The sequence below is a fragment of the Leptodactylus fuscus genome, chromosome 1 (genome assembly GCF_031893055.1).
Source record: "Leptodactylus fuscus isolate aLepFus1 chromosome 1, aLepFus1.hap2, whole genome shotgun sequence".
In the NCBI taxonomy this organism is placed as follows: Eukaryota; Metazoa; Chordata; class Amphibia; order Anura; family Leptodactylidae; genus Leptodactylus; species Leptodactylus fuscus.
Genome location: NC_134265.1, coordinates 17,352,042 through 17,379,969, shown reverse-complemented (window position 1 = coordinate 17,379,969; position 27,928 = coordinate 17,352,042). Strand labels below are relative to the sequence as shown.

At 46.8% G+C, this 27,928-nt stretch overlaps 1 protein-coding gene across 1 annotated transcript in view; it reads right to left on the bottom strand.

Annotated features, from left to right (window-relative positions):
• Positions 1 to 27,450, bottom strand: part of FYB1 (FYN binding protein 1) — a 58,540-nt gene extending 31,090 nt beyond the window's left edge. The window contains exons 1-4 of the mRNA XM_075267523.1: positions 26,373 to 27,450; positions 4,371 to 4,497; positions 3,229 to 3,260; positions 2,710 to 2,729 (exon numbers count right to left, since the gene is read on the bottom strand). Of these exons, the coding sequence (XP_075123624.1) occupies positions 2,710 to 2,729; positions 3,229 to 3,260; positions 4,371 to 4,497; positions 26,373 to 27,396 (1,203 nt within the window). The 5' untranslated portion in view covers positions 27,397 to 27,450. The remainder of the gene's footprint in view (positions 1 to 2,709; positions 2,730 to 3,228; positions 3,261 to 4,370; positions 4,498 to 26,372) is intronic.
• Between the last annotated feature and the right edge of the window lie 478 nt (positions 27,451 to 27,928).

The window sequence follows — 27,928 nt, the reverse complement described above, 5'->3', positions numbered from 1 at the left end:
AGCATATCACCCCAGCCCTGCAGATAGATAGGTTACTGTCACCAGAACCAGCATATCACCCCAGCCCTGCAGATAGACATGTTACTGTCACCAGAACCAGCATATCACCCCAGCCCTGCAGATAGATAGGTTACTGTCACCAGAACCAGTATATCACCCCAGCCCTGCAGATAGATAGGTTAGTGTCACCAGAACCAGCATATCACCCCAGCCCTGCAGATAGGTTACTGTCACCAGAACCAGCATATCACCCCCGCCCTGCAGATAGATAGGTTAGTGTCACCAGAACCAGCATATCACCCCAGCCCTGCAGATAGATAGGTTACTGTCACCAGAACCAGCATATCACCCCAGTCCTGCTGATAGATAGGTTACTGTCACCAGAACCAGCATATCACCCCAGCCCTGCAGATAGATAGGTTACAGTCACCAGAACCAGCATATCACCCCAGTCCTGCAGATAGGTTAGTGTCACCAGAACCAGCATATCACCCCAGCCCTGCAGATAGATAGGTTACTGTCACCAGAACCAGCATATCACCCCCGCCCTGCAGATAGATAGGTTAGTGTCACCAGAACCAGCATATCACCCCAGCCCTGCAGATAGATAGGTTACTGTCACCAGAACCAGTATATCACCCCAGCCCTGCAGATAGATAGGTTAGTGTCACCAGAACCAGCATATCACCCCAGCCCTGCAGATAGATAGGTTACTGTCACCAGACCCAGCATATCACCCCAGCCTGCAGATAGATAGGTTAGTGTCACCAGAACCAGCATATCACCCCAGCCCTGCAGATAGATAGGTTAGTGTCACCAGAACCAGCATATCACCCCAGTCCTGCAGATAGATAGGTTACTGTCACCAGAACCAGCATATCACCCCAGCCCTGCAGATAGATAGGTTAGTGTCACCAGACCCAGCATATCACCCCAGCCCTGCAGATAGATAGGTTACTGTCACCAGACTCAGCATATCACCCCAGCCCTGCAGATAGATAGGTTACTGTCACCAGACTCAGCATATCACCCCAGCCCTGCAGATAGATAGGTTAGTGTCACCAGAACCAGCATATCACCCCAGTCCTGCAGATAGATAGGTTAGTGTCACCAGAACCAGCATATCACCCCAGCCCTGCAGATAGGTTACTGTCACCAGACCCATCATATCACCCCAGCCCTGCAGATAGATAGGTTAGTGTCACCAGACCCAGCATATCACCCCAGCCCTGCAGATAGATAGGTTAGTTGTCACCAGACTCAGCATATCACCCCAGCCCTGCAGATAGATAGGTTACTGTCACCAGACTCAGCATATCACCCCAGCCCTGCAGATAGATAGGTTACTGTCACCAGAACCAGCATATCACCCCAGCCCTGCAGATAGATAGGTTACTGTCACCAGAACCAGCATATCACCCCAGCCCTGCAGATAGATAGGTTACAGTCACCAGAACCAGCATATCACCCCAGCCCTGCAGATAGATAGGTTACAGTCACCAGAACCAGCATATCACCCCAGCCCTGCAGATAGATAGGTTAGTGTCACCAGACCCAGCATATCACCCCAGCCCTGCAGATAGATAGGTTAGTGTCACCAGACTCAGCATATCACCCCAGCCCTGCAGATAGATAGGTTACTGTCACCAGAACCAGCATATCACCCCAGCCCTGCAGATAGATAGGTTACTGTCACCAGAACCAGCATATCACCCCAGCCCTACAGATAGATAGGTTACAGTCACCAGAACCAGCATATCACCCCAGCCCTGCAGATAGATAGGTTACAGTCACCAGAACCAGCATATCACCCCAGTCCTGCAGATAGATAGGTTAGTGTCACCAGAACCAGCATATCACCCCAGCCCTGCAGATAGATAGGTTAGTGCCACCAGACCCAGCATATCACCCCAGCCCTGCAGATAGATAGGTTAGTGTCACCAGAACCAGCATATCACCCCAGCCCTGCAGATAGATAGGTTACTGTCACCAGAACCAGCATATCACCCCAGCCCTGCAGATAGATTAGTGTCACCAGAACCAGCATATCACCCCAGTCCTGCAGATAGATAGGTTACTGTCACCAGAACCAGCATATCACCCCCGCCCTGCAGATAGATAGGTTACTGTCACCAGAACCAGCATATCACCCCCGCCCTGCAGATAGATAGGTTAGTGTCACCAGAACCAGCATATCACCCCAGCCCTGCAGATAGATAGGTTACTGTCACCAGACCCAGCATATCACCCCAGCCTTTAGATAGATAGGTTAGTGTCACCAGAACCAGCATATCACCCCAGCCCTGCAGATAGATAGGTTAGTGTCACCAGACCCAGCATATCACCCCAGCCCTGCAGATAGATAGGTTACCGTCACCAGACCCAGTATATCACCCCAGCCCTGCAGATAGATAGGTTACTGTCACCAGAACCAGCATATCACCCCAGCCCTGCAGATAGATAGGTTAGTGTCATCTGCATCAAAACACGTTTTCCTTCTGTGAATCGCTGCCCTCATTGTTGAGATATTGCAAATATATATGTTTTTGTTTTGGAGCAACAAGGGACTTCCATTGCTCCAAAGTGTTAACTTGCATAGAAAAGACAATAGTGACATCTTTGTTTTCCTAATGCTGTACAGCCTCTTATTGAATAGGATCCTATATCCAAAAAACATAACAGAGTTTTCTCCTCGGCAGTAATACTTACTATATCATCGACGAATCCTCCTGTAACATAAAGCACAAATACCAGCATAAAGGATGTGATAGTGATGTTATGTTAAGAACGATCATTGTTATATGACTGTGATGTAGAGGTTTTATGGTCATATAAAGTGATATACATTAAATTACTGACTGAGGCTCCTTCTCTATTAACTTTGAACTAAAACTATTTTAGGGTTAAATATATTTGGTTTCTTGGGTTTTGTCGAGTCTTAGAAAGCCAATACAAGTCGTCTGTCAGATAGGACGGCCGATCCTGCCCTATATAAGACAGAGATACTGTACATTGCTGCCATCCTCAAATACTATTCTATAGTCTATTCTATACTATGCCTAGTCATTGCAGTAAATATAACGCAATGTTTCACTGTCCCTCCCATAGCTCTTCAGGGAAACTGAGCCTACTGAGCAGATACACCATCATATTTGGCCAGCATTACTTAGGAGGACAGATATCCCGTATGAGCAGAGAGCACATACATATATCCCTTATTGTACTTACCGTCCTCATTCCTGTAATCTTCATTTGTGCTTCTGTGGAGTAATAAGAAATAATTCATAATCATTACACTGCTTCAATATTACCTATAGGGAAACCGCCAGCGTTAACGCAGGTATAAATGACATGCTGCGATTTCCAAAAACAAGATGGTTTTGGAAATCGCGGCGTGTCCGCAGCATGGTTTTTACCGCAAAGTGGGCATGGGATTCGACTTTGCCCTGACTGTAAAACGTCACGATTTGTTCGCCATGTGGGGCCCCAGCCTTAAGGTGTTTTCTGGCCCCAAGTTGATGATCTATCCACAGGTGTTGCAGTAGGCTCCGAGTGCTACTCTACTCTTTGGTCCACACCACAAGTCACTGTACTGTAGGTCTGGCTGTAGTCTGGGATCTGAATTTTTATTCCCTGTGTTAAAAGATGGGGATCCCTGCAGAAGTAAAGGGCCAAAAATGTCTTGTTTGTAAACTTGTTATTAGAAGTTATCATGGTGGTCTGGGCTTGATGGAGAACAAGAAATGCAAAGCAAAGGCTCCGCTGCCCTCATCGAGTAATAGCCAGGGACCCAGAGGTCAGATCTCATCGAACAATAGCCAGGGAACCAGAGGTCAGATCTCATTGAGCAATAACCAGGGACCCAGAGGTCAGATCTCATCGAGCAATAGCCAGGGACCCAGAGGTCAGATCTCATCGAGTAATAGCCAGGGACCCAGAGGTCAGATCCTTGCCAGTCAGGAGCCTAGCATGTAGGCCATCACTTCATATAATGGGGATATCCCTTTACACTGCTGGTATATAAATAGTCATTTCCTCCTATGATGTTATTAGCTTTAGCATAAGACGTTCAGGGGCCACAGATGCCCGGCCGAGCCCGGCACCAGCTGTCCTGCTCTTAGATTCCTCTTTTCTGCAGATGTTGCTTCATCCTGAGGTTGCAGCTTGATCTTATATGTGATTGTGACCCTAATAATAGCACTTCCTAAATTCATAACTGAGCTTAATACATATATATTTATATACACACAGTATAGGTGAATTCACAAACACTGGGCAACCGTGGCTATCATGGGCAGATCATGTACAACCAGGTGACGGAAATCCTAGCTGCACCCCAACATCCTGTCCATGTAATAAGTAGGGGGTACCTGACGTTCCTGGGCGGTAAGCTGGGAATCGCTGGAACTCCTGACGGGGATTTTACTTGCGGTGGTGGCGGTGGTAAGGCCGAGGACAGGGCGGAGGATTTCTTTTCGCTGACTACGACTTTATTACCTAAGAAAACACAAAATGAAAATATAGATTAATAATCAGGGTAACATTGGAGACAATAGAGACTGTTCCTGGGAAACCTTTTAGTGTGGTCGCTCTTACAGTATACAGTATATAGTGTGGCCGCTCTTACAGTATACAGTATATAGTGTGACCGCTCTTACAGTATATAGTGTGGCCGCTCTTACAGTATACAGCTCTATAGTGTGACTGCTCTTACAGTATACAGCTCTATAGTTTGACCGGTCTTACAGTATACAGCTCTATAGTGTGACTGCTCTTACAGTATACAGTATATAGTGTGACCGCTCTTACAGTATACAGCTCTATAGTGTGACCGCTCTTACAGTATACAGCTATAGTGTGACCTCTCTTACAGTATACAGCTCTATAGTGTGACCGCTCTTACAGTATACAGCTCTATAGTGTGACCGCTCTTACAGTATACAGCTATAGTGTGACCTCTCTTACAGTATACAGCTCTATAGTGTGACCGCTCTTACAGTATACAGCTCTATAGTGTGACCGCATCTAATGAGGCGAGGTGAGGCGACCTCCTCAGGCGGCGCTCCGGAGGGGGGCGACAGCCCCAGCGATTTTTTTTTTTTTTTACTTTTTTTGCCTAAACTAATGCAGGAGAACGACCATTCTCCTGCGCTGGTTCAGATGTCTGCGTCTCAGCACAGGTGACATCATCACGCCGCCTACGCTGAGACGCATATGTCTTACTGCCGGATGAAGAGGAGGCGGCAGCGGGAGAAGGCCGAAGTCGGTAAGTAAAATAATTTTTTTTTTGGTTTTATAATAGGCCGCTACCTGCTGGAGTATCCTCAGTAGGTAGGGGCCTATTTATCAACCTCCCTGGGCCTGGTCACTGTCGCCCCCGCTTCCCAGGGCCCCAGGGGAGGTGAGGGAACATAATAAACACTGTTACTGTTAATCCTAGCAGGCTTCGGGCCTATATAGTAATGTGTCAGACGTCACTTGGTCTGGGATATTACCATATAGGCCCAAAGCCTGTACTAGCAGTAACATATAGGCCCAAAGCCTGTGGTAGTAGTAATAGCCTGTTACTGCTAGCACAGGCTTTGGGCCTGTATGGCAACAGGCTGAAATAACCAATATATAGATGTAGGTTTCCAGGGTAGGGTAGAGTATGGTAGGGTAGTGTATAATGTAATGTAGTGTAGGGTACGGTAGTGTAGTGCAGGGTAGTGTAGTGTAGTATAATATAGGATAGTGTTGTGTAGTGTAGGGTAGTGTATAGTGCAATGTAGTATAGGGTAGTGTTGTGTAGTATAATATAGGATAGTGTTGTGTAGTTTAGTGTAGTGTAGTATAGGGTAGTGTAGTGTTGTGTAGTGTAGGGTAAGGTAGTGTAGTGCAGGGTAGTGTAGTATAGTGTTGTGTAGTATAGTGTAGTGTTGTGTAGTGTAGGGTAAGGTAGTGTAGTGCAGGGTAGTGTAGTGTAGTGTTGTGTAGGGTAGTGTATAGCGTAGTGTAGTATAGGGTAGTGTAGTGTTGTGTAATATAATATAGGATAGTGTTGTGTAGCATAGGGTAGTGTAGTTTAGTGTAGGGTAGGGTAGTGTATAGTGTAGTGTAGTATAGGGTAGTATAGGGTAGTGTAGTACAGGGTAGTGTAGTGTAGTGTAGTGTAGGGCTTGAGAAGTCATAGCACACTTTTCACACTCCTCTGAATCGCTTAGTCACACTCTAAAAATACACTTATGTCTGTATATCTCACGACACAACACCCAAAAAGTGTGAACGTACGAATGTGAAACAGTGCCCAAACAAAAGTACACCATACAATACCCACAAAACACTGCCATCTACCACTTATATAATAAACTATACACAACATAAAGGGACTGTACAGTATCTGTGCCATAATAACCATACTGTGTGCAAATAGTACCGCACAATAACTGTAACCCAGACAAGGTTTGTACCATAGTCATAGGTGAGGCCTGTGTACAGTAAGAGGTGACATCATGGAGCGTCCGCAGAATGTGGTGATGTCTGATGACTTGTACAAGTTCAGCCGGAGAGGATGTTGATCCAGAAGCCTAGGCCTCATGCACACCATAGTCAGTGGTTGTACAGCACAGATGACATACAGTGTTGGCCAAAAGTATTGGCACCCCTGCAATTCTGTCAGATAATACTCATGTTCTTCCAGAAAATGATTGCAATCACAAATTCTTTGGTATTATTATCTTCATTTAATTTGTCTTCAATGGAAAACCACACAAAGAATTGTCAAAAAGCCAAATTGGATATAATTCCACAGCAAACATAAAAAAGGGGTGGACAAAAGTATTGGCACTGTTTGAAAAATCATGTGATGCTTCTCTAATTTGTGTAATTAACAGCACCTGTTACTTACCTGAGGCACCTAACAGGTGATGGCAATAACTAAATCACACTTGCAGCCAGTTGAAATGGATTAAAGTTGACTCCACCTCTGTCCTGTGTCCTTGTGTGACCACATTGAGCATGGAGAAAAGAAAGAAGACCAAAGAACTGTCTGAGGACTTGTGAAGCAAAATTGTGAGGAAGCATGAGCAATCTCAAGGCTACAAGTCCATCTCCAAAGACCTGAATGTTCCCGTGTCTACCGTGCGCAGTGTCATCAAGAAGTGTAAAGCCCATGGCACTGTGGCTAACCTCCCTAGATGTGGACGGAAAAGAAAAATTGACGAGAGATTTCACCGCAAGATTGTGCGGATGGTGGATAAAGAACTACAATTAAAGATCCAAACAAGTTCAAGCTGCCCTGCAGTCCGAGGGTACAACAGTGTCACCCCGTACTATCCAGTGTCAGCGTCTGAATGAGAAGGGACTGTATGGTAGGAGACCCAGGAAGACCCCACTTCTTACCCAGAGACAGAAAAAAGCCAGGCTGGAGTTTGCCAAAACTTACCTGAGAAAGCCAAAACCGTTCTGGAAGAATGTTCTCTGGTCAGAGGAGACAAAAGTAGGAAAAGGCCTCAACATAGAGTTTACAGGGAAAAAAAGAGGCCTTCAAAGAAAAGAAGACGCCCCCCTACAGTCAGACATGGCGGAGGTTCCCTGATGTTTTGGGGTTGCTTTGCTGCCTCTGGCACTGGACTGCTTGACCGTGTGCATGGCATTATGAAGTCTGAAGACGACCAACACATTGTGCAGCATCATGTAGGGCCCAGTGTGAGAAAGCTGGGTCTCCCTCAGAGGTCATGGGTCTTCCAGCAGGACAAGGACCCAAAACACACTTCAGGTCAGCACTAGAGAATGGTGGTGAGAGAAAGCCCTGGAGACTTGTAAAGTGGCAGCAATGAGTCCAGCCCTGAATCCCATAGAACACCTGTGGGGGAGGAGAGATCTCTTGGTGGCAGTTTGGAGAAGGCCCCCTTCACATCTCAGGGGGGACCGCGAGCAGTTTGCCAAAGAAGAATGGTCTAAGATTCCAGCAGAGCCTTGTAAGAAACTCATTGCTGGTTAGCGGAAGCGGTTGTGCGCAGTTATTGTGTCTAAAGGTTGTGCTACCAAGTATTAGGCTGAGGGCGCCAATACTTCTGTCCGGACCATTTCTGGAGTTTTGTGTAAAATGATCAATGATGTGACTTTTTTTTTCATTCTCTTTTGTGTTTTTTCATTGCAAGCAAAATAAATGAAGATATTACCAAAGAGTTCATGCTTGTAATCATTATCTGGAGGAAACGGAGTATTATCTGACAGAATTGAAGGGGCGCCAATACTTTTGGCCAACACTGTATGGATGTTGGCCCTGTGCGTCCATACCTCCCCCGACCTATTCATTTACTTCAGTGAGTTTTGCCCAGGTCTTGTGTACGAGGCCTTAGTGCACTTGCCATCTTTGGAGTTGGGGAGGAATGTGATGGGGCAGCGGGCATCAGCCTTGGTATTTTTTTCCTTGCTCTGGATCAACTTGGTGGGTTGGCCTTGCTGGACTTGTGTCTTTATCCAACCTTATCTACTATGTTACAAGTATACTAGTGCCAAACAGCCATATACAATACGGACCCGCACAAACTCCTTCTGCTGCCATCCAGGACCCGCACACATGACATGCTGTGTGTTTATATCTTATTAGCGATTCTCTGTTTTTATGCCATGGCCTTAATATACACTGTCTACCAATAAGTATTTGGACCCCCATGCAAATGAAGATATCTGCGGTCGTGATGTACGTAACGCCTTCCACCATTAAATAGGAAACAGCATTGGCATTAGTCGCATGCATGATGCCACAAAGTGCAGAGTTGTCCGATTTCGAGGGACAATTGTCGGGTGCCACAGAAATGGTGGATCCTTAAAGGACATAGCAAATGAACTGAATTACCCAAATTCAACAGTGGCCTATGTGATTACAAAGTGGACGGTGATTGTCGGAATGTGCCCCGAGTTGGCAGACCCTCGAAACTGGGACATAGAGACCGATGATCGCTGGCCAGAGAAACCGCACCCAACCACTGGCACCCTGAACCCCCAAATAAGGCTACAAAAGCCCAAGTATTGTATAGTAGGTATATCAGCATTATATTGCACAATATCTGGAGTAGCTTCAGCTCCAGTTGTGGGTCCTGAGTCTCATTATTGGGCCATAAAAGCCTGCTGAGCCTGAACTTCAGGGCAGATCCTGAGAGGAGAGGAAGTGACTGGGTCTGTCTTGTAATTCTGAGTCCGATGAGGCCAATTTGTGCTTGTGTTTTTCGTGTGGCTTATAGTAAGCCACATGTATAGTTAGGTTATAACTTCTGTTTAGTTAGACACTTGTGCCCGGTGTCTGCCCTGTGCCAGTCTACCAGGTGTCCGTCCTCAACCTCGAGAAACTGGACAGGGGATGGCTACCCAGTGGTCAGCAAACCCCATTAAAACCCTATGACTGCTCCATAGTCTAATGGTCCCCTCATATCGCCCTGCCCCCCATTAAACTGTCAGGGCAGCTGGAGAGGGACATTAAGCTATCTCCCAGTTTAATGCAGCCGTTCCAGTTGCCACCAGTTTAATGCCCCCTCCATCTTCCCCCAGTTTAATGTCTTTATTCATCTGCCCCCAAAGTTTAATGTCCCCCTCATATGCCCACAGTTTAATGTCCCTCTTAATATGCCCCCCAGTTTAATGTCTGCCTCATACGCACCACCAGTTTATTGTCCCTCTCCATCTCCCCCCACAGTTTAATGTCCCTCTTCATCTGCCAAACTTTAACATAAAACACTGATACTCACCTCTCCTCACTCCCCTGCTGCTCTGTCTCAGCTCTCCTGTCCCGCAGTGTTGAGAGAGCTGCAGGTGTGATGTGAGTGATGTCATCACATTGCGCTTTGCTCCTGCTTCACCATGTATTCAACTCATCTGCCTCCTCTCTGGACGCAGATGAGTTGAATTTGGGAGATACCATGGCAAAGAATCCCTTAAATCTGGGACTGTCCCACTGAATCCGGGATGGTTGGGAGGTATGCAGTGATGCCGCCATGTTAGTCTAACAGTGTATGTCCAATGTGTGGTCCTTTGAAAGGTTCCCACTGAGACATTGCTCAAATAAGTGGTCTTTAGTTGGATAAGGGGGTGGTCTGGCGAACTTTTGACATGATTCCCCCCCGACCGACACCGAAGACCTCAACTGACCCCCTCCTACGCATTCCTGCGCGCTCTATTATGCCCCATAGTGGCCCCTTTACACAGTATTATCCCCCATAGTGGTCCCTGCACACAGTATTATCCCCCATAGTGGCCCCTGCACACAGTATTATGTCCCATAGTTGCCCCTGCACACAGTATTATCCCCCATAGTGGCCCCTGCACACAGTATTATGCCCCATAGTGGCCCCTGCACATAGTATTATCCCCCATAGTGGCCCCTGAACACAGTATTATCCCCCATAGTGGCCCCTGCACATAGTATTATCCCCCATAGTGGCCCCTGCACATAGTATTATCCCCCATAGTGGCCCCTGCACACAGTATTATCCCCCATAGTGGCCCCTGCACACAGTATTATCCCCCATAGTGGCCCCTGCACACAGTATTATGCCCCATAGTGGCCCCTGCACACGGTATTATGCCGCATAGTGGCCCCTCCACACAGTTTTATGTCCCATAGTAGCTCCTGCACACAGTATTATCCCCCATAGTGGCCCCTGCACACAGTATTATGTCCCATAGTGGCCCCTGCTCACAGTATTATCCCCATAGTGGCCCCTGCACACAGTATTATGTCCCATAGTGGCCCCTGCACACAGTATTATACCCCATAGTGGCCCCTGCACACAGTATTATGTCCCATAGTGGCCCCTGCACACAGTATTATCCCTCATAGTGGCCCCTGCACACAGTATTATCCTCCATAGTGGCCCCTGCACACAGTATTATCCCCCATAGTGGCCCCTGCACACAGTATTATCCCCCATAGTGGCCCCTGCACACAGTATTATCCCCCATAGTGGCCCCTGCACACAGAATTATCCCCCATAGTGGCCCCTGCACACAGTATTATGCCCCATAGTGGCCCCTGCACACAGTATTATGCCCCATTGTGGCCCCTGTACACAGTATTATGTCCTATAGTGGCCCCTGCACACAGTATTATCCTCCATAGTGGCCCCTGCACACAGTATTATGCCCCATAGTGGCCCTGCACACAGTATTATCCCCCATAGTGGCCCCTGCACACAGTATTATGCCCCATGGTGGCCCCTGCACACAATATTATCCCCCATAGTGGCTCCTGGACACTCATAAACAATTATTATACTCTCTCGGGTCTATTTCCCGTCTCCTACGCTGTCGGCCTCCGAAGTAGTCCATCTTCAATGACGTCAGACGTCACATGACCTGGGACGCAGGCCGGGGTCATGAGACATCAGATGACTAGGCTGAAGTCTGCCAGGATCGTGGAGAGGTAAGTAACAGTGGTTTTTATGTTTCTTACCTCTCCCGGTCCGCCTATCATTATACTCGGGGGTCCGAAAAGACCCCTGAGTATAATGATAGCGGCAGTAGTGGCTGTCGCTGGGACCCTAATGTCCCGGGCCCTGTCCTTAAAAGAAAGATATTAATTTTTTTTTACATTTTTTTCTACATTCGTCTATATACAGTAACTCCTCAGCTCAATCTTCCTTCCTCTTTCTCTCACCAAAAGTAAGTGCAAAAACAAAAAAAAAATGTTAAAGGCAAGTTAAAGGAAACGTCCACTTTTACAATGATCTTTTATTTTTGCAGTACGTGGAGATGAAACGTGACGCAACTTTGCAGCTACGCAATATTACGTGACAATATCTTATTGTGGGTGTGCTTACTATACCATGGTAACAGACTATAAACAATCTGTGCGTAGTCTGATCCTGCGGTCATATTCCCTTCAATCTGTCTGGTATAGAAGTGGTAGGTTAGCAAGACGTAGGGTCACATGGCCGCACTGCAGGATTAGACTACCCAGGGTTTCTTGGTCGCCTGTTATCATGGAGATTGGTGTTGGCTCTGAGCCGCTTATATTTAGCTAATTGCTGTTGTGGATGATCCGCCTGCTCCCGCGTCTCGGCTCTTCTACATCGCTGCATATGCGCAGCATACTCAGTTGTATCTACATCTCTGCGTATGGAGAGCGTATTCAGCTGTGCTACAGCGCTGCCTAAGCTCTGCTACATCTGGCCATTTGGATTAGAGGGGGATTTATTCCGCTGTCAAAATCCGCCTCCTTGCCCCCGTGTGAACTAGCCCTAAAACTCCTGCAGCTGTGATTATGGCCACTGGGCCAAATAATATGCTGAGACTTCCCAGTATTTCTTTGCAGCAGTCACCTCACTTACAGCACAATGATGATCACAGCGATCATGTATATGTAGATAAGGTGCAGCATCCACCAGTCACAAGAGGTGATGTGACATTGTATCTGCTAAGATCACACTCCCATAGAAGTCAATATGGTCTACTATAGTCCCTTGTGTCTATGGTCCATGGTCCATCTCCGTGTGGGAACATCTAAATGAAGAGCTGCTCATTTAGGACCCCTCTGGTACAGCCAAATGCCCCAATATGAGTTGACTGAGTGATATACAGGTCCTTAGACCATGAGCTACATCTTCCCATTGGCTACACAAGACCTTACAATTTTTTGCCAATTTCTAATCTGTATAAATGACCACAGGCTATATGTTGTCTTCGCCCTACGACTTCCCTTACACAGTAATATAGTGCGACAATTACCGTCCCCGGCAAACAGATCCCTACAATTCTCGTATATCGTCGCCTGGTTTCCTGTCCATTTATTACCATCTGTTTCTTCCTCTTTCTCTGCTATTCATCTATGTGACAACGTAGAAAGATAATTCATAGAAAATACAATTGCTGCTTTAGACTGGAGCCTAACAATGGGTTAAAACTGGTGCGAAGTGAAAAGCGGAACAGTTACCCTTTGCAATCTAACTCGTTGTTATCACTTTCTTTTGCACCAGGTCGAGACCCTCCAGTTTGGTCTAAAGGTCTCAAGTAGGGTTGAGCGATCATGTTCGGAAAAGATCGAATTACAATCGGCGATCGAGAAAATTTCACGATCACGATCAGAATTCCGAACATGATCTTTTTAGGTGGGATTGAGATCGGTGATTATTTCCCACAATGCTTTGCTACTGGCCAAACATTGTGGGAAAAGCTAACAATGTTATCCTTCACACTGAGTATACGCTATGCTCATTCTGAGCGGAGTGTACACTCAGTGTGAAGGCTCCGCTGCGGTTCCATAGGAATGAATAGAAGCAGCCGGCACACAGCCTTATCCCCTTGCGTGCCGGCTGCCTCCATTCATTCTAATGGCAGACTAGCTAACATCTATAGTAGCTACTTACCTGCACAGATGGCTGGTCCGGTGCCTGGTGTTCTCGTTCTTCTTCGCCTCGCTGCCCTTCGCCTCGCCTCGTGTTAAAGAGCTAGGAAGAAGGCGGGGCTTGTGGCTTAGGAGAGTGTGGGCAGGTACAGGGCGGGGAGATGTGACGTCTCCCCTCCCAGTACCTGCCCACACTCTCCTAACCCGCCCACACTCTCCTAACCTGGGAGGCGGGGGCAGTGAGGCGAAGAAGAGCGAGAACACCGGGCACCGGACCAGCCATCTCTGCAGGTAAGTGGACACCGGGAAGGGGGATTAAGTAGCCAGAGGATTAAAAAAAATCACTACACAGTGTGGATTCTAACAATTAAAGCGTTCACTTGTTAGGTTCCATGCTGTATAGTGAATAGGATTGTTTTTAAAATCCGATCTCCGATTAGTCAAAAAATCCCATTGACTTGCATTGGGATCGGAATTGGGATCGAGATCGGGTTCGAATGAAAAATGATCAGAAATCGGATTTCAAAATCGATCCTGAAAAGTCAAGATCGGCTCAAGTCTCAAGTCAAGTGGTTCCATTTTTTTGACCTTTTTGCAATAAGCTCATAAAATGCTTTTACAGGTCTGGAAAGGTCCTCTGGTTCTGCGTCCAGCACCTTTATGAGACTGACTACTACACTGCGGGGATCGCTGCCCAATACGTGTCCAGCTGCCAACAACTGAAGGGAGATGATGCCTCAAGGACTATTATATCCCCTTATCACCCCATCTAATCGCCCACCCAAGGACTATTATATCCCCTTATCACCCCACCTAATCACCCACCCAAGGAATATTATACCCCTTGTGAGAGAGTGAAGAGTGTGGTCTGGGAAGACAGGTATGTCCCAGCCAGGCAGCTAAAGGGTGTTTGGTAAAGACTCACACCAGGGAGGTCAGCTGACTAATCAGGCCCTAATAACAGTCTGAGTGTGAAGACTAGCAGTGTGGGACCACACTGACAGAGCTGACCTGTCCAGACCGGACCTCCAAAGCAGGTACTGTGCCACCCATTGTTATTGCCAAGGTGGGAGACTAGTAGCCAGTCCCCTGTATAGTCAGGGAAAAGTTTCCTTACGTATAAGTTAGGTTCTCAGCTGAGAAGGATTTTGTTTTGTTTATCCTGTGGCTTTGCAAAAGCCTGAACTTGTGTGCAATACAGTGTCTGTGCCCCTGTTTCCTGCACTGCTACAAGCATCTACCTGAGCGATTCCCCACACCCTTTATCACCGCACCTAATCACCCACCTAAGGACTATTATACCACCTTATCACCCCACCTAATCACCCACCCAAGGTTTATTATACCCCCCTTGTCACTCCACCTAGTCACTCACCCAAGGACTATTATACCCCCTTATCACCCCACCTATTAACCCACCCAAGGACTATTATACCCCCTTATCACCCCACCTATTAACCCACCCAAGGACTATTATACCACCTTATTGCCCCACCTAATCACCCACCCAAGGACTATTATACTTCCTTATCACCCACCTAATCACTCACCCACCCTACACCCGCCCATACCCACATGTCCTAAACAAGAATGAGGAGACCCCAAGGACTACTGTACCTCCAAACCACCTACTCCACGCCCACCCCCCCTTCCCTACCCCAACCACCATGCCAAATGTACCGTATTTTTCGGACTATAAGACGCACTTTTTTCCCCCAAAATTTCGGAGGAAAATGAGGGTGCATCTTATAGTCTGAATGTGGGTTTTCAGCATGGCCGCGCTACTGCCACCGCTGGTTTTCTTCAGCGGCAGGAGCGTGGCAATCTGCAGGCCCCGGCAGCTAAGACAGTCCCCGGCATCTGCTGTAATAGACCGGTGGATGCCGGGGAGTGTCTTAGCTGCCGGGGCCTGCAGATTGCCGCGCTACTGCCACCGCTGGTTTTCTTCAGCGGCAGGAGTGTGACAATACTGCAGGCCCCGGCAGCTAAGACACTCCCCGGCATCCACCGGTCTATTACAGCAGATGCCGGGGACTGTCTTAGCTGCCGGGGCCTGCAGATTGCCACGCTCCTGCCGCTGAAGAAAACCAGCGGTGGCAGTAGCACGGCCATGCTGCAAATCCACTCCTCCTCCGCAGGTCCCGACAGTTAGTTAGCTTCCCCCCCCGGCCTCATACCTTTAGTGATGCAGGCCGGCTCCTGCACGGCGAGGCCGCAGGAGCCGACCTGTTCCGATGACAGCCGGGAGCCTAATGAAGGCTCCGAGGCCTGTCATAGATATATATTACTATCGCGGCTGGTCTATGACCCTCCGCGATAGTAATGTATAGAATCTCCCATAGACGGCAATACACTTGTATTGCCGTCTATGGGACTTGCAATCAAATGATTGCAGGTTCAAGCCCCCTTGGCCGGGGATATTAAAATAGTAAAAAAAAAACAAAAAAAAAAACACTTAAAAAAAATATAATAAAAAATAAAATAAATAAAAGTTCACCTCCTTTCCCTAGAATACATATAAAAGTATAACATTACTGTGAAACTTATACATTAGGTATCCCTGTGTCTGAAAATGCCCGGTCTACACCTGGCCCCACAAAAAAAACGCCCTATACATCCCCGTACAGCTGCAGGGTCACCTGTCAATGTGGCCTTGCAGCTGTTCCAAAACTACAACTCCCATATATTAAATATTTTACCATTTTTTGCCTGCAAATTTTTTTTCCCTATTTTTCTCCTCTAAAACCTGGGTGCGTCTTATAGTCCGAAAAATACGGTATATTCAGTCGTGCCAATAAAGCCTTTTTGACTTGACTTGACACATACTACATGTATTATATGATCACTCATTTCCATAGGACACGCCACCCGTATTTGAACCAGACCCCAGACCTGACCCTCTAAGCAACTTTGGCCCCACCAAAACACACAAAAACATTACCATATTTTTGCACACATGACAACATTTCTTTGGTGGTAAACATAGAAATGAGCCCTGACTACCTTGACCCACTTGGGAACACTCACTTTTGTGCTGTGGTTGCACAAGCCCAGTGTTGGAGTGATTGGCTTTGCGTCCGCCAGGTCTTCCAATGTTATGCCAGGGTGCTTACCCAGTGCAGATACTCCAGGATATTTTCCCAGTTCTACAATTCCAGGAGTTCTTGCTTTCCCCCCATATGTTCCAGTTCCGCTCATAAGTATAGTTATGGGGACACTGTGAATGGCACTGGTATGGGCACTGCCAGTTATAGGAATATTAATAATGACTCAGCCTGACATTGAATAGAATTTTCTCATAAGGAGACCCTTCGGCTATCTCTGTGAAAGGACTGTGGTTGTCAGCGTTGTGGCTTCCTGTGGTATCACTTTATAAGGAGCCTATGAAAAAGCCACCATGGTACATGTTATTGTTTCTTATAAGAGGGAGTGCACATATACTGAATGCTGGGGATACAGTTGTAGAGGGTGCAGAGGACCAGGGGTACAGCTATAGAGGGTGCAAGGGACCAGGGGTACAGTTATAGAGAGTGCAGAGGACCAGGGGTACAGCTATAGAGGGTGCAGAGGACCAGGGGTACAGCTATAGAGGGTGCAAGGGACCAGGGGTACAGTTATAGAGGGTGCAGAGGACCAGGGGTACAGCTATAGAGGGTGCAGAGGACCAGGGGTACAGCTATAGAGGGTGCAAGGGACCAGGGGTACAGTTATAGAGGGTGCAGAGGACCAGGGGTACAGCTATAGAGGGTTCAGAGGACCAGGGGTACAGCTATAGAGAGTGCAGAGGACCAGGGGTACAGCTATAGAGGGTGCAGAGGACCAGGGGTACAGCTATAGAGGGTGCAGAGGACCAGGGGTACAGCTATAGAGGGTGCAGAGGACCAGGGGTACAGCTATAGAGGGTGCAGAGGACCAGGGGTACAGTGATAGAGGGTGCACAGCTATAGGGGGTACAGGGATACAGCTATATAGGGTGCAGAGGACTAGGGATACAGCTATAGAGGGTGCAGAGAACCAGGGGTACAGTGATAGAGGGTGAAATAGATTGGGGGTATGGTTATTGATGGTGCAGATGACTGGGGTACAGATATTGGTGGTGCAGACTTATTTTGTTTCATCAGAAGCCATAACCAAAGGGGTTCTTAGGAGAGTCCTTGTAAGCAGATCACAAACTAACCTTCTGATGGGACTATCAGCGATCTGCTGTAATCTGTGGGAAAATCTGTTGGTTTCCGTGCAGCGCCACCACAGGCTTAATGAAGCATTACACCGTGCTCCTTCACAACAATTGTCTATCCAGTGAAGGATGGGACAGACTTTCTAATCGCTCTGCACTCTGGTCGGACAATGAGGATGACTTTAAACTGAACACCCCCTTTAAATCCTCTACAATACACTAACACAAAAAACATGAAAAAGCCCAAAGTAGATGAATTCCTCGCAGTGTCTGTCTATCACCTGCCTGCCGAAAACCACCGAGGACCGTTTTTTAACCACAGGTTCATATGTGAGAGCTGAGAAGGGAGAATCTTCTCATAGCCAAAGGGGCATTGTAGACAAAAACGACCGACGGCAATGAGCACCGTCACATAAAAAAGAAGGAAAAAAAAAACATCAGGCTAGAATTGACATTTTTTGGTCACCTCTCCCCCCAAATTATTATAAAATGTACCCTAAACCGGCACCAATAAAAACGACATCTCACTCAACAAAAACCAAGCCCCACATAGATCCGTAAACGAAAATATTAAAAAGATACGAGTAGTATCAGAATATGGTGACAATTTTTAAAATTTTTTGTATTAAAACATTAAGAATAGTAAAAAAAAAACAAGAAAAAATCATGTGGAATTTATTCTGAAGGTCATACCACATTAAGGCGTCCTGCAATTTTCACTCTGGTCACTAAGCCTAATAATAGACTGATGCCAATCCTGGAGGGGCTCTCTTTGCAGCAGGCAGTCACTTGATTTGTATCGCAGACAGGTTTACAATAGAAAATGAAACTTCTACAGACCATCATAACAATAGATGCCACCCCTGCGCACGGCATGTCCTATAAAACTTACCATTAGACCTCAGTGACCCAACTCCAGCAGACTATTGCTGTTAACAGAGCAGTGGAGGAGCTCAGGCAAGATGGCCGCCCCCATAATCAGGGACAGAAAATAGAATTTAAAAAATTACAATGTTAAAGATGAAGATTTATTGTTTATTTGTTTCTTTTTTTTTTTCCAGGGCTTGTTTTTTGTGGGGTGAGATGTATTATTTATGGTGTTTATATAGCGTGCTGCAAATTTTAATACATAGAGAGAGAGAACAATAAATCCGCCATTGTTGTTTTATGGGTTTTGTGTATTTACAGCTTTGACTGCAGTATAAATAACACTACACTACTATTCTGCTGGTTGTTACAGCTGGGGAGGAGACAAATATATATTGTGTTACTGTTTTACTACTTTGCGTTAGAAAATAATTAGCTATATTTAAAGATCCAAAACATTTATAGTTTTCTCTCAACAGAATTATGTGAGGGCTTGTTTTTTTTGTGGACTGAAATGCAGTTTTTATTAGTACCAAAGTCTGTGTGTTCTGGTTCCTATTTTATAGCTATTTTTAGGAGGAAGGATGAACAAAAAAATAGCAATTTTGGCTTTTTGAATGTAGTGTTACTGTTACTGGTTCTGGTGACAGTAACCTATCTATCTGCAGGGCTGGGGTGATATGCTGGTTCTGGTGACAGTAACCTATCTATCTGCAGGGCTGGGGTGATATGCTGGTTCTGGTGACACTAACCTATCTATCTGCAGGACTGGGTTGATATGCTGGTTCTGGTGACAGTAACCTATCTATCTGCAGGGCTGGGGTGATATGCTGGTTCTGGTGACAGTAACCTATCTATCTGCAGGACTGGGGTGATATGCTGGGTCTGGTGACAGTAACCTATCTATCTGCAGGGCTGGGGTGATATGCTGGGTCTGGTGACAGTAACCTATCTATCTGCAGGGCTGGGGTGATATTCTGGTTCTGGTGACACTAACCTATCTATCTGCAGGGCTGGGGTGATATGCTGGTTCTGATGACACTAACCTATCTATCTGCAGGACTGGGGTGATATGCTGGGTCTGGTGACAGTAACCTATCTATCTGCAGGGCTGGGGTGATATGCTGGTTCTGGTGACACTAACCTATCTATCTGCAGGGCTGGGGTGATATGCTGGTTCTGATGACACTAACCTATCTATCTGCAGGACTGGTGTGATATGCTGGGTCTGGTGACACTAACCTATCTATTTGCAGGGCTGGGGTGATATGCTGGGTCTGGTGACACTAACCTATCTATCTGCAGGGCTGGGGTGATATGCTGGTTTTGGTGACAGTAACCTATCTATCTGCAGGGCTGGGTGATATGGTGGTTCTGGTGACACTAACCTATCTATCTACAGGGCTGGGGTGATATGCTGGGTCTGGTGATAACCTATCTATCTGCAGGGCTGGGGTGATATGCTGGTTTTGGTGACAGTAACCTATCTATCTGCAGGGCTGGGGTGATATGCTGGTTCTGGTGACACTAACCTATCTATCTGCAGGGCTGGGGTGATATGCTGGTTCTGGTGACACTAACCTATCTATCTGCAGGACTGGGGTGATATGCTGGGTCTGGTGGCACTAACCTATCTATCTGCAGGGCTGGGGTGATATGCTGGGTCTGGTGACAGTAACCTATCTATCTGCAGGGCTGGGGTGATATGCTGGTTCTGGTGACACTAACCTATCTATCTGCAGGACTGGGGTGATATGCTGGGTCTGGTGGCACTAACCTATCTATCTGCAGGGCTGGGGTGATATGCTGGGTCTGGTGACAGTAACCTATCTATCTGCAGGGCTGGGGTGATATGCTGGTTCTGGTGACACTAACCTATCTATCTGCAGGGCTGGGGTGATATGCTGGGTCTGGTGACACTAACCTATCTATCTGCAGGACTGGGGTGATATGCTGGGTCTGGTGGCACTAACCTATCTATCTGCAGGGCTGGGGTGATATGCTGGGTCTGGTGACAGTAACCTATCTATCTGCAGGGCTGGGATGATATGCTGGGTCTGGTGACAGTAACCTCTCTATCTGCAGGGCTGGGGTGATATGCTGGTTCTGCAGTAACCTATCTATCTGCAGGGCTGGGGTGATATGCTGGGTCTGGTGACACTAACCTATCTATCTGCAGGGCTGGGGTGATATGCTGGGTCTGGTGACAGTAACCTATCTATATGCAGGGCTGGGGTGATATGCTGGGTCTGGTGACTGTAACCTATCTATCTGCAGGGCTGGGGTGATATGCTGGTTCTGCAGTAACCTATCTATCTGCAGGGCTGGGGTGATATGCTGGGTCTGGTAACAGATTGACTTGTAAGAGACTCAATTTCAAGTTCCCCTCCTTGCAGTTTGTTGACGTCTTCCTTCTGTCCTGACCTCGGTGTGATCTTTCACACTTTTTCACTTCCCTATTCTTCTATCTCTTCTTCCATCTTGTGGCTCTTCATCTCCATCTTTTTGTTTTTGCTTTTTGGAAGACCTGAGAATTTGAAGTACTCCTGAAGTGTGACGATACGGACTCTCATATTACTTGTCATGCGTTACGCTCCAGTACCTTTGTGGTTACAGATACTGTATCTGGCTACTTACATTAGTTGAGAATACTGCAATATTTAGAATCATTTCTTGTGTCTCCTTATGAAATCAGAGGTGTAACTTCTGGGTCAAATCTGTACTAGACCCTGCAACAGTGACAAGTATTAGGGATGGGGTACTGCTACGCCCCTTATGGTGGACCCTGGTTGGTAAATTACACATATCTCACTTAGTAGTGAGTTACATACACCCTCCACCTTACTACTATTGTGTGCGTATTCCTGCATGTCCAACTTTGTGTCCTGTGGACCAGCAGAAGACACACACGGACGGTCACCTCTGCAATCCCATTCAAGTGAATGAGTCTGAAACCTGACCGCCAGGTTGCTGTCTCCTATCTAGTTTCGCAGGGCAGAAGACGGAAACCATCCTCATTCCTATTCTGATAACCTTGTCTGAGCCTGGCTTGTTCCTGACCTCTGAACTTATGCTGCCTGACCTGACTTGTTGTCCGCACCACCAGCCGTGAACGTACTCTGCCAGCCCTGACCTCGGTCCATACTTGACTACTCTTATGCCTGGGAAAGCCATCAACTATATTAGGACTACTCCTAGAGGTAGAGGCCTAGTGGTGACCTGCAGTAAAGTCCGTGTATATGGGTTAAAGGATGAATACCAGGGCATCACCCTGACAAGGTAAACCATCTAGCTGATACAGAGAGTCCAAACCTGCTACATTACAATTGGCAAGCCATTTTATGGGGTGAAAAACACAGCATCACCTTCAGGTCCATTGTTGGACTGGGCCACCGGGGGGGCCCAAGCTCTGACGTAATAATGGGTCCTAAATCGGGTTGAGATTTCAGGATCGATTTTAAAATCCGATTTCTGATCATTTTCCAGCCGATCGTGAAATTTGCTCGATCGCTGATCAGGATCCGATCTTACCCGATCCCCAATTGCTCAACCCTAATTGTATATTATATATACAGTAGGGTTGAGCCGATCTTGAGATATCAAAATCTGATTTTCGATCATTTTCCAGCCGATCCCTGATCGTGATCGTGAAATTTGCTCGATCGCCGATCGGCATCCAATCTTTCCCGATCCCGATTGCTCAACCCTAGTCCTAAAGTTACCGCAGAAGACAACCCCCAAATCATCTCCTTTGGGGGTCCATGGAGTCGATTATTTTGCTTTGCAGAACCAGATGCAGGTTCCCACGATTACGCTATCGTATCGTGCTGCACCCATGAAGCTGTAGGGGGCCACACAATGTTTAACCAATGGGGCGGCCCCGACCTGTGGCCCGGTCTGACAATCGACTCCTCTGTTAATTATTCATGCTGTACTTTCTAACGTTGCACAAAAATGGGAAGTTTATAGGCTTAACAGTCAGAGGAATTGTCTACTGAGAAATAGGGAAGTGCAGGGGATAGCGGAACTTGTCACTGGAGGATGGCGGCTGAAGCTGTGGCGCGCTGTCTTCCTCTGCAATTTAGCGTAATCTGTGCACGGTAACATTGGGGCAGATTTATGAAGACTGGGGTTATTACTGCCAGTCTTCATAACCACAGAGTGGGTGGAGGGAACCCCTCAAATAGGATGAGGCGCCCTCTGTGGCGGGAGGGTAATGTGCGCCATCTCATAGCTCGTGTACATTTCCTGCATCATTTACATCACATTTCTGGATATAATGATGACATATCTTGCCCACCCTTGAAGCTCCCTTTTTGGGAAACCATTGAGGGTGGCGCAAAAATTGGAAATGTTGCAATTTTTTGTTAAAAAATCCTGATATTTGCAAAAAGTTCTGACTTTTTGGGCCCTACAAGGTATAATAAATCTGCCCCATCGTATCTTTCCTTCCCTGTATTTCTGCAGTTTTACATCTATGTATCCCCCGTCTCAGACAGATCACAGTATGAAAAATCAATTTTGGGCCGGACACTCAATTAAAGGCAAAGTTCACACACGGTATCTGCCTACAAAGTTCCTTTTGTGGTTTGAGGAAGTGAAATTCCCCCTTGGGAACCATAGTAGCTCTCCAGTGCGGGCTATTCTTGGATTTCTCTGTGCCCTGTGCAGTGCCTGCTCTTGGTGCCCTCTTATAGTATGCCATGGGGTGCCCAACTAATGCCACCATACAGTGCCAAAATAACATTGTCATATAGCAGCCAAAGGGTTGGCGAATTGTTGACCTGGCTGGTATGAACACTGGAAGACCTGGACCAACATGGCTTTGGATTTAGTAGGCCAAACTACCAACTCCGACTGCTTTATTTCTCCTGACTCCAACCGTGGTCAGTCACAATCATTAACCCCAGCAGGTAACGGGCCCTATTTACTTACCGATCCTCGCTCCTGCTCATGGCTACCTGTGCTTCATCTTTTGCGGATGAGGCTGTGATCAGGACCAGGGATTGGTAAGTGAGGAAACATAAAAACACTGTTACTTGCCTCTCCTGTGCTTCAGCAGGCTTCGGGTCTGCTTGGTGATGTCCCAGACGTCACGTGAGCCAGGCCTGCATCATTATGCGTCGCAACGCAGGCCGGCTCACATGACGTCTGTACCAACATTGAAGATGACCGAAATCAGCAGAGAGTGCACGAGAGCACAGGAGAGGTAAGTAACATTGTTTTTTTATGGTTCTCCGATTATTATACTCTGGGGCAGGGGCCACTATGGGGCATAATACTGTGTGCAGGGGCCACTATGGGGGATAATACTGTGTGCAGGGGACACTATGGGGGATAATACTGTGTGCAGGGGCCACTATGGGGCATTATATTGTGTGAAGGAGCCACTATGGGGCATAATAGTGTGTGCAGGGGCCACTATGGGACATAATACTGTGTGCAGGGGCCACCATGGGGCATAATACTGTGTGCAGGGGCCACTATGGGACATAATACTGTGCGCAGGGGTCACTATGGGACATAATACTGTGTGCAGGGGCCACTATGGGACATAATACTGTGCGCAGGGGTCACTATGGGACATAATACTGTGTGCAGGGACCACTATGGGGGATAATACTGTGTGCAGGGGCCATTATGGGGGATAATAGTGTGTTCGGGGGCCACTATGGGGCATAATAGTGCATGTAGGGGCTACTATGGGGCATTATAGTGCGTGAAGGGGCCACTATGGGGCATAATACTGTGTGTAGGGGCCACTATGGGACATAATACTGTGTACAGGGGCCACTATGGGACATAATACTGTGTGCAGGGGCCACTATGGGACATAATTCTGTGTGCAGGGGCCACTATGGGACATAATACTGTGTGCAGGGGCCACTATGGGGGATAATACTGTGTACAAGGGCCACTATGGGGCATAATAGTATATGCAGAGGCCCACTGTAGGTCATAATATTGTGTACAGGGGCCACTATAGGGCATAATACTGTGTACAAGGGCCACTATGGGGCATAATAGTATATGCAGAGGCCCACTATGGGGCATAATAGTATATGCAGAGGCCCACTATGGCGCATAAATGTGTGTCCAGGGGCCACTATGAAGCATAATAGGGTGTGTAGGGGCCTAGCCATTCCATGTTCGCCTTGGGGCCCAGCCATTGCTAGCTATGCCACCATTAAAAAACCCAATGATATTAGCAGTCAGTGGCCGGCTATGCTGATGTCTCCTGCCTGTCCAACCTTGAGAGTCAAGATTAAAGGCTGAAGGATCCATGACTAAGTTACAAGGAGTCATTGGGGACAACTGACTATTCCTTCTGCCCCAGAAAAAGTGGAAAACGTGTCAACCCAATGTCCAACTCATAAGTGAATGCAGCTACATGCTGAGCAGTTGCCTTTCCGTAGGTTTGAGCACCGAGTACTAGATTTGGGGTCTAAGTTCTAGGTCTTGGCACCCTGACCACCTCCACAACTGTCGGACACACAAAGCTCTCCGCACTTCTCTATATCGTCTACATTTCTCAACAGCCTTAACTCAGTGCTGGTAAATATTCAAGCGATTGCTTAAACCAAGAAGTGAAAACTGCAATATCAGCGCGTCGGGACACAGAAGAGAAGTCCATGGGGGTAACTAGATCTCCTCCATTTCTGATCTCCTCGCATGACAAACACTTTCAGGCAGGAAGAATTGTATGCAGAGATAAAACAGGTTTCGTCAGTGGGCCCTTATATCGCCTATCACAAAGTGTAATATTAGATGCAGAAACACAGAGTTGCGGAAGTTCCAAAAAACCAAGCGGACATGGCAAAAAAGAAACGAGTAAATAAAGCGAGAAAAAGGGGATTTCTAAGCTGCCAAACGGCCAGAAAATGAAGTTTTTGAAGTCTTCTTCCCTCTTCCGCTGTATTTCAGTTACATCTACTGCTGACAAATCTGGTTGACAACAATTGTGGTCGGCGTTACAACGTTCACAGCAGTTGTCAGATAGAATTTATATAGGAAATCTGAATTGTTATCCAAAAATATAGAAACCATGCAAGAACAAGAAGCACCACCCAAGGGGAGAACATCCTCAAGACATTTGGTACACCAGCACCTTAAAATGATGGACAACCTCATCTATTGGTGACAGTCCAGCAGGCGTCCTCATCGATGGCATATAAGCACTTCCGAAGTTGGGGCCTCATTCCCTGTGTTGGGCCCAAAGTACCCTAGTCTTACAGTATATGGCCCAACATGGGAACTGTAAAGGCAGCCATGTAAGTTGTTCCTTGCCTTGCTAGGTCAACAAATTATTGACCTAGCCGGTATGAACACTGGAAGACCTGGACCGGCATAGCTGTGGATTCATTAAGCCAAACTACCAACTCCGACTCCGACACATAAGCACTTCAGAAGTTGGGGCCTCATTCCCTGTGTTGGGCCCAAAGTACCCTAGTCTTACAGTATATGGCCCAACATGGGAACTGTAATGGCAGCCATGTCAGTTGTCCCTTGCCTTCTCCCCCCCCCCCCCAAAAAAAGGGTCCACAAATTATTGACCTAGCCGGTATGAACACTGGAAGACCTGGACCAGCATAGCTGTGGATTCATTAAGCCAAACTACCAACTCTGACTCCAACACATAAGCACATCAGAAGCCTAATTTCTTCGGTTGGGTCCAAAGTACACCAGTCTTACAGTATATGGGAACCATAATGGCAGTCATGTCAGTTGTCCTTTGCCTTCCCTCACCAAAAAAAGGTAATACCTTAATTTTAGATTCAAAAATTTGGGCAAATTTGACAAAAACAACTTTTTGCCTATTGGAATTCCACATATTCCTGAAACCCTTCCTTTACAGCTTTAACTCTAAATCCGAATAACAGAGAAAGACAAATCATCGGCAATAAAACCAAAAATGTGCATAGAAATAATTCAGAAACCAAAAATTCACTTCGAAACTCAACACAATCTACATTTTTTTTTTATCAAAAAACTTAAAATCCAACATACCCATGGTCTTTCCACTTCTGAATCGCTCTAGGTCTACGTTTGGAGGTCTCGCTGGCTTTTGAGGTGGAGGGCCTAGTTGAGCCGGGGTCGCCAGAGGTCTTCGCTTTGGTTCCGATGAGTCCTTCTGTTCCTTTAGGTTGTCCGAGGCAGTGGATATTTGACTCGTTGATGGTATTCTTGGGAATTTTGATGCAGGGGGTAGCGTGTTGGCTCCATTATGGTTGGCTTTGGGCTGATACTCTTTCACCAGAGTACTGGGCTTTATCCTGTCATTCGGCTCATCTGTGTTTTGCTTAAGAAACGGACTCTGTAGCGGTTTAATCCCGGTGGGTCTTGATGGTTTTCCAAGAAAGGCCGGAGTTGTAGGACCTGGGGCCGGATTTTCTTCTGTAGTTTCTTTTATTTGCTTTATAGGCTTATTGTCCGTGGAATTTGAGAATGTCTTTGTGGCTAAACCATGTTTGTTGGAATTGGCTTCACTTGGTGATCCTACGGTATTCAACGAAGGCTTTGCCCCAAATGGCGGCTTCTTTGGCATGTAGGGTTTTGACTCATTCTCTGAAGCTTTTACAGCTGATGGCTTGGGGAAGACTGGTTTTGGCTGGTCTTCTTTTGGCTCACTTGGAATGGGTGGCTTGACCCCAAACTTATGTTCCTGGGGAGAATTAGTGGTCATAAATGGTTTATTTCCAATGGGTTTTGGAAATGGCGCCTTTGGTTCATCCTTCTGTTGTTCAAAAGCCTTAAATCCTGATGGTTTGGGGAACACAGGTTTCCCGTCCGAGTCTTGACTTGCTCCATGAATTGAACCCCCAATTCTGTTGATACCTACTGGTCTTAGCACTGGGGGTTTTGCTTCATCAGATGCAGATTTAGGAACCTGCAGAGGTTTCTTGGGGAAGGTTCCTGGGGTGGAGTTGTTACCTTTTGCAAATTCTGCTCTTCTTGCTTGAAAGGAATTTAACGCAGGAGGTCCCGGAGTCTTCTCAGTTCCCTCCATGGGACTGGGTGCAGCATTAAACATAGCTGTGAGGGACTTCACATTGGTGCTTTTTTCCTGCAAGCATAAAGGAAAGACGAAGTGAGATGTTGCTACACTGCCCTCACATACTCGCAGCTATTTCAAAGGTTTCCTGACTTGAGGCTTGCAACAGAGCTGATTGGTAGAGTTTCTGTACGAAGTATCTTCCTGTACGGCCAAGCGAATGCTGATACACTATAGGGCTACGGGTTCTTTGCATGACGATTATTGCAAACACTCTGAAAGTGTAACACAAGGAAACTTTCCCAAATATTGCAGAACTTTACTTAAACTTTCCAAGTTTCATTTACCTCAGAGCCGGAGTATTACCAATGCCGAGCCCTGAGAAGCTCATGGCAATAATTTTTGGGAGCTATAGCATGGCATGGATTAGACTACAGCCTAGGAGAGGTCTTTTGTGGCTGGCACTCAAGGTGATCATGTGAAACAAAGAATGCCCAAATCAGAGGCCAAGTAAGGGGGTCAACCCCTGGAGTGCCTATATAGTAGTAGTTGCAATATACCAGTACACAAT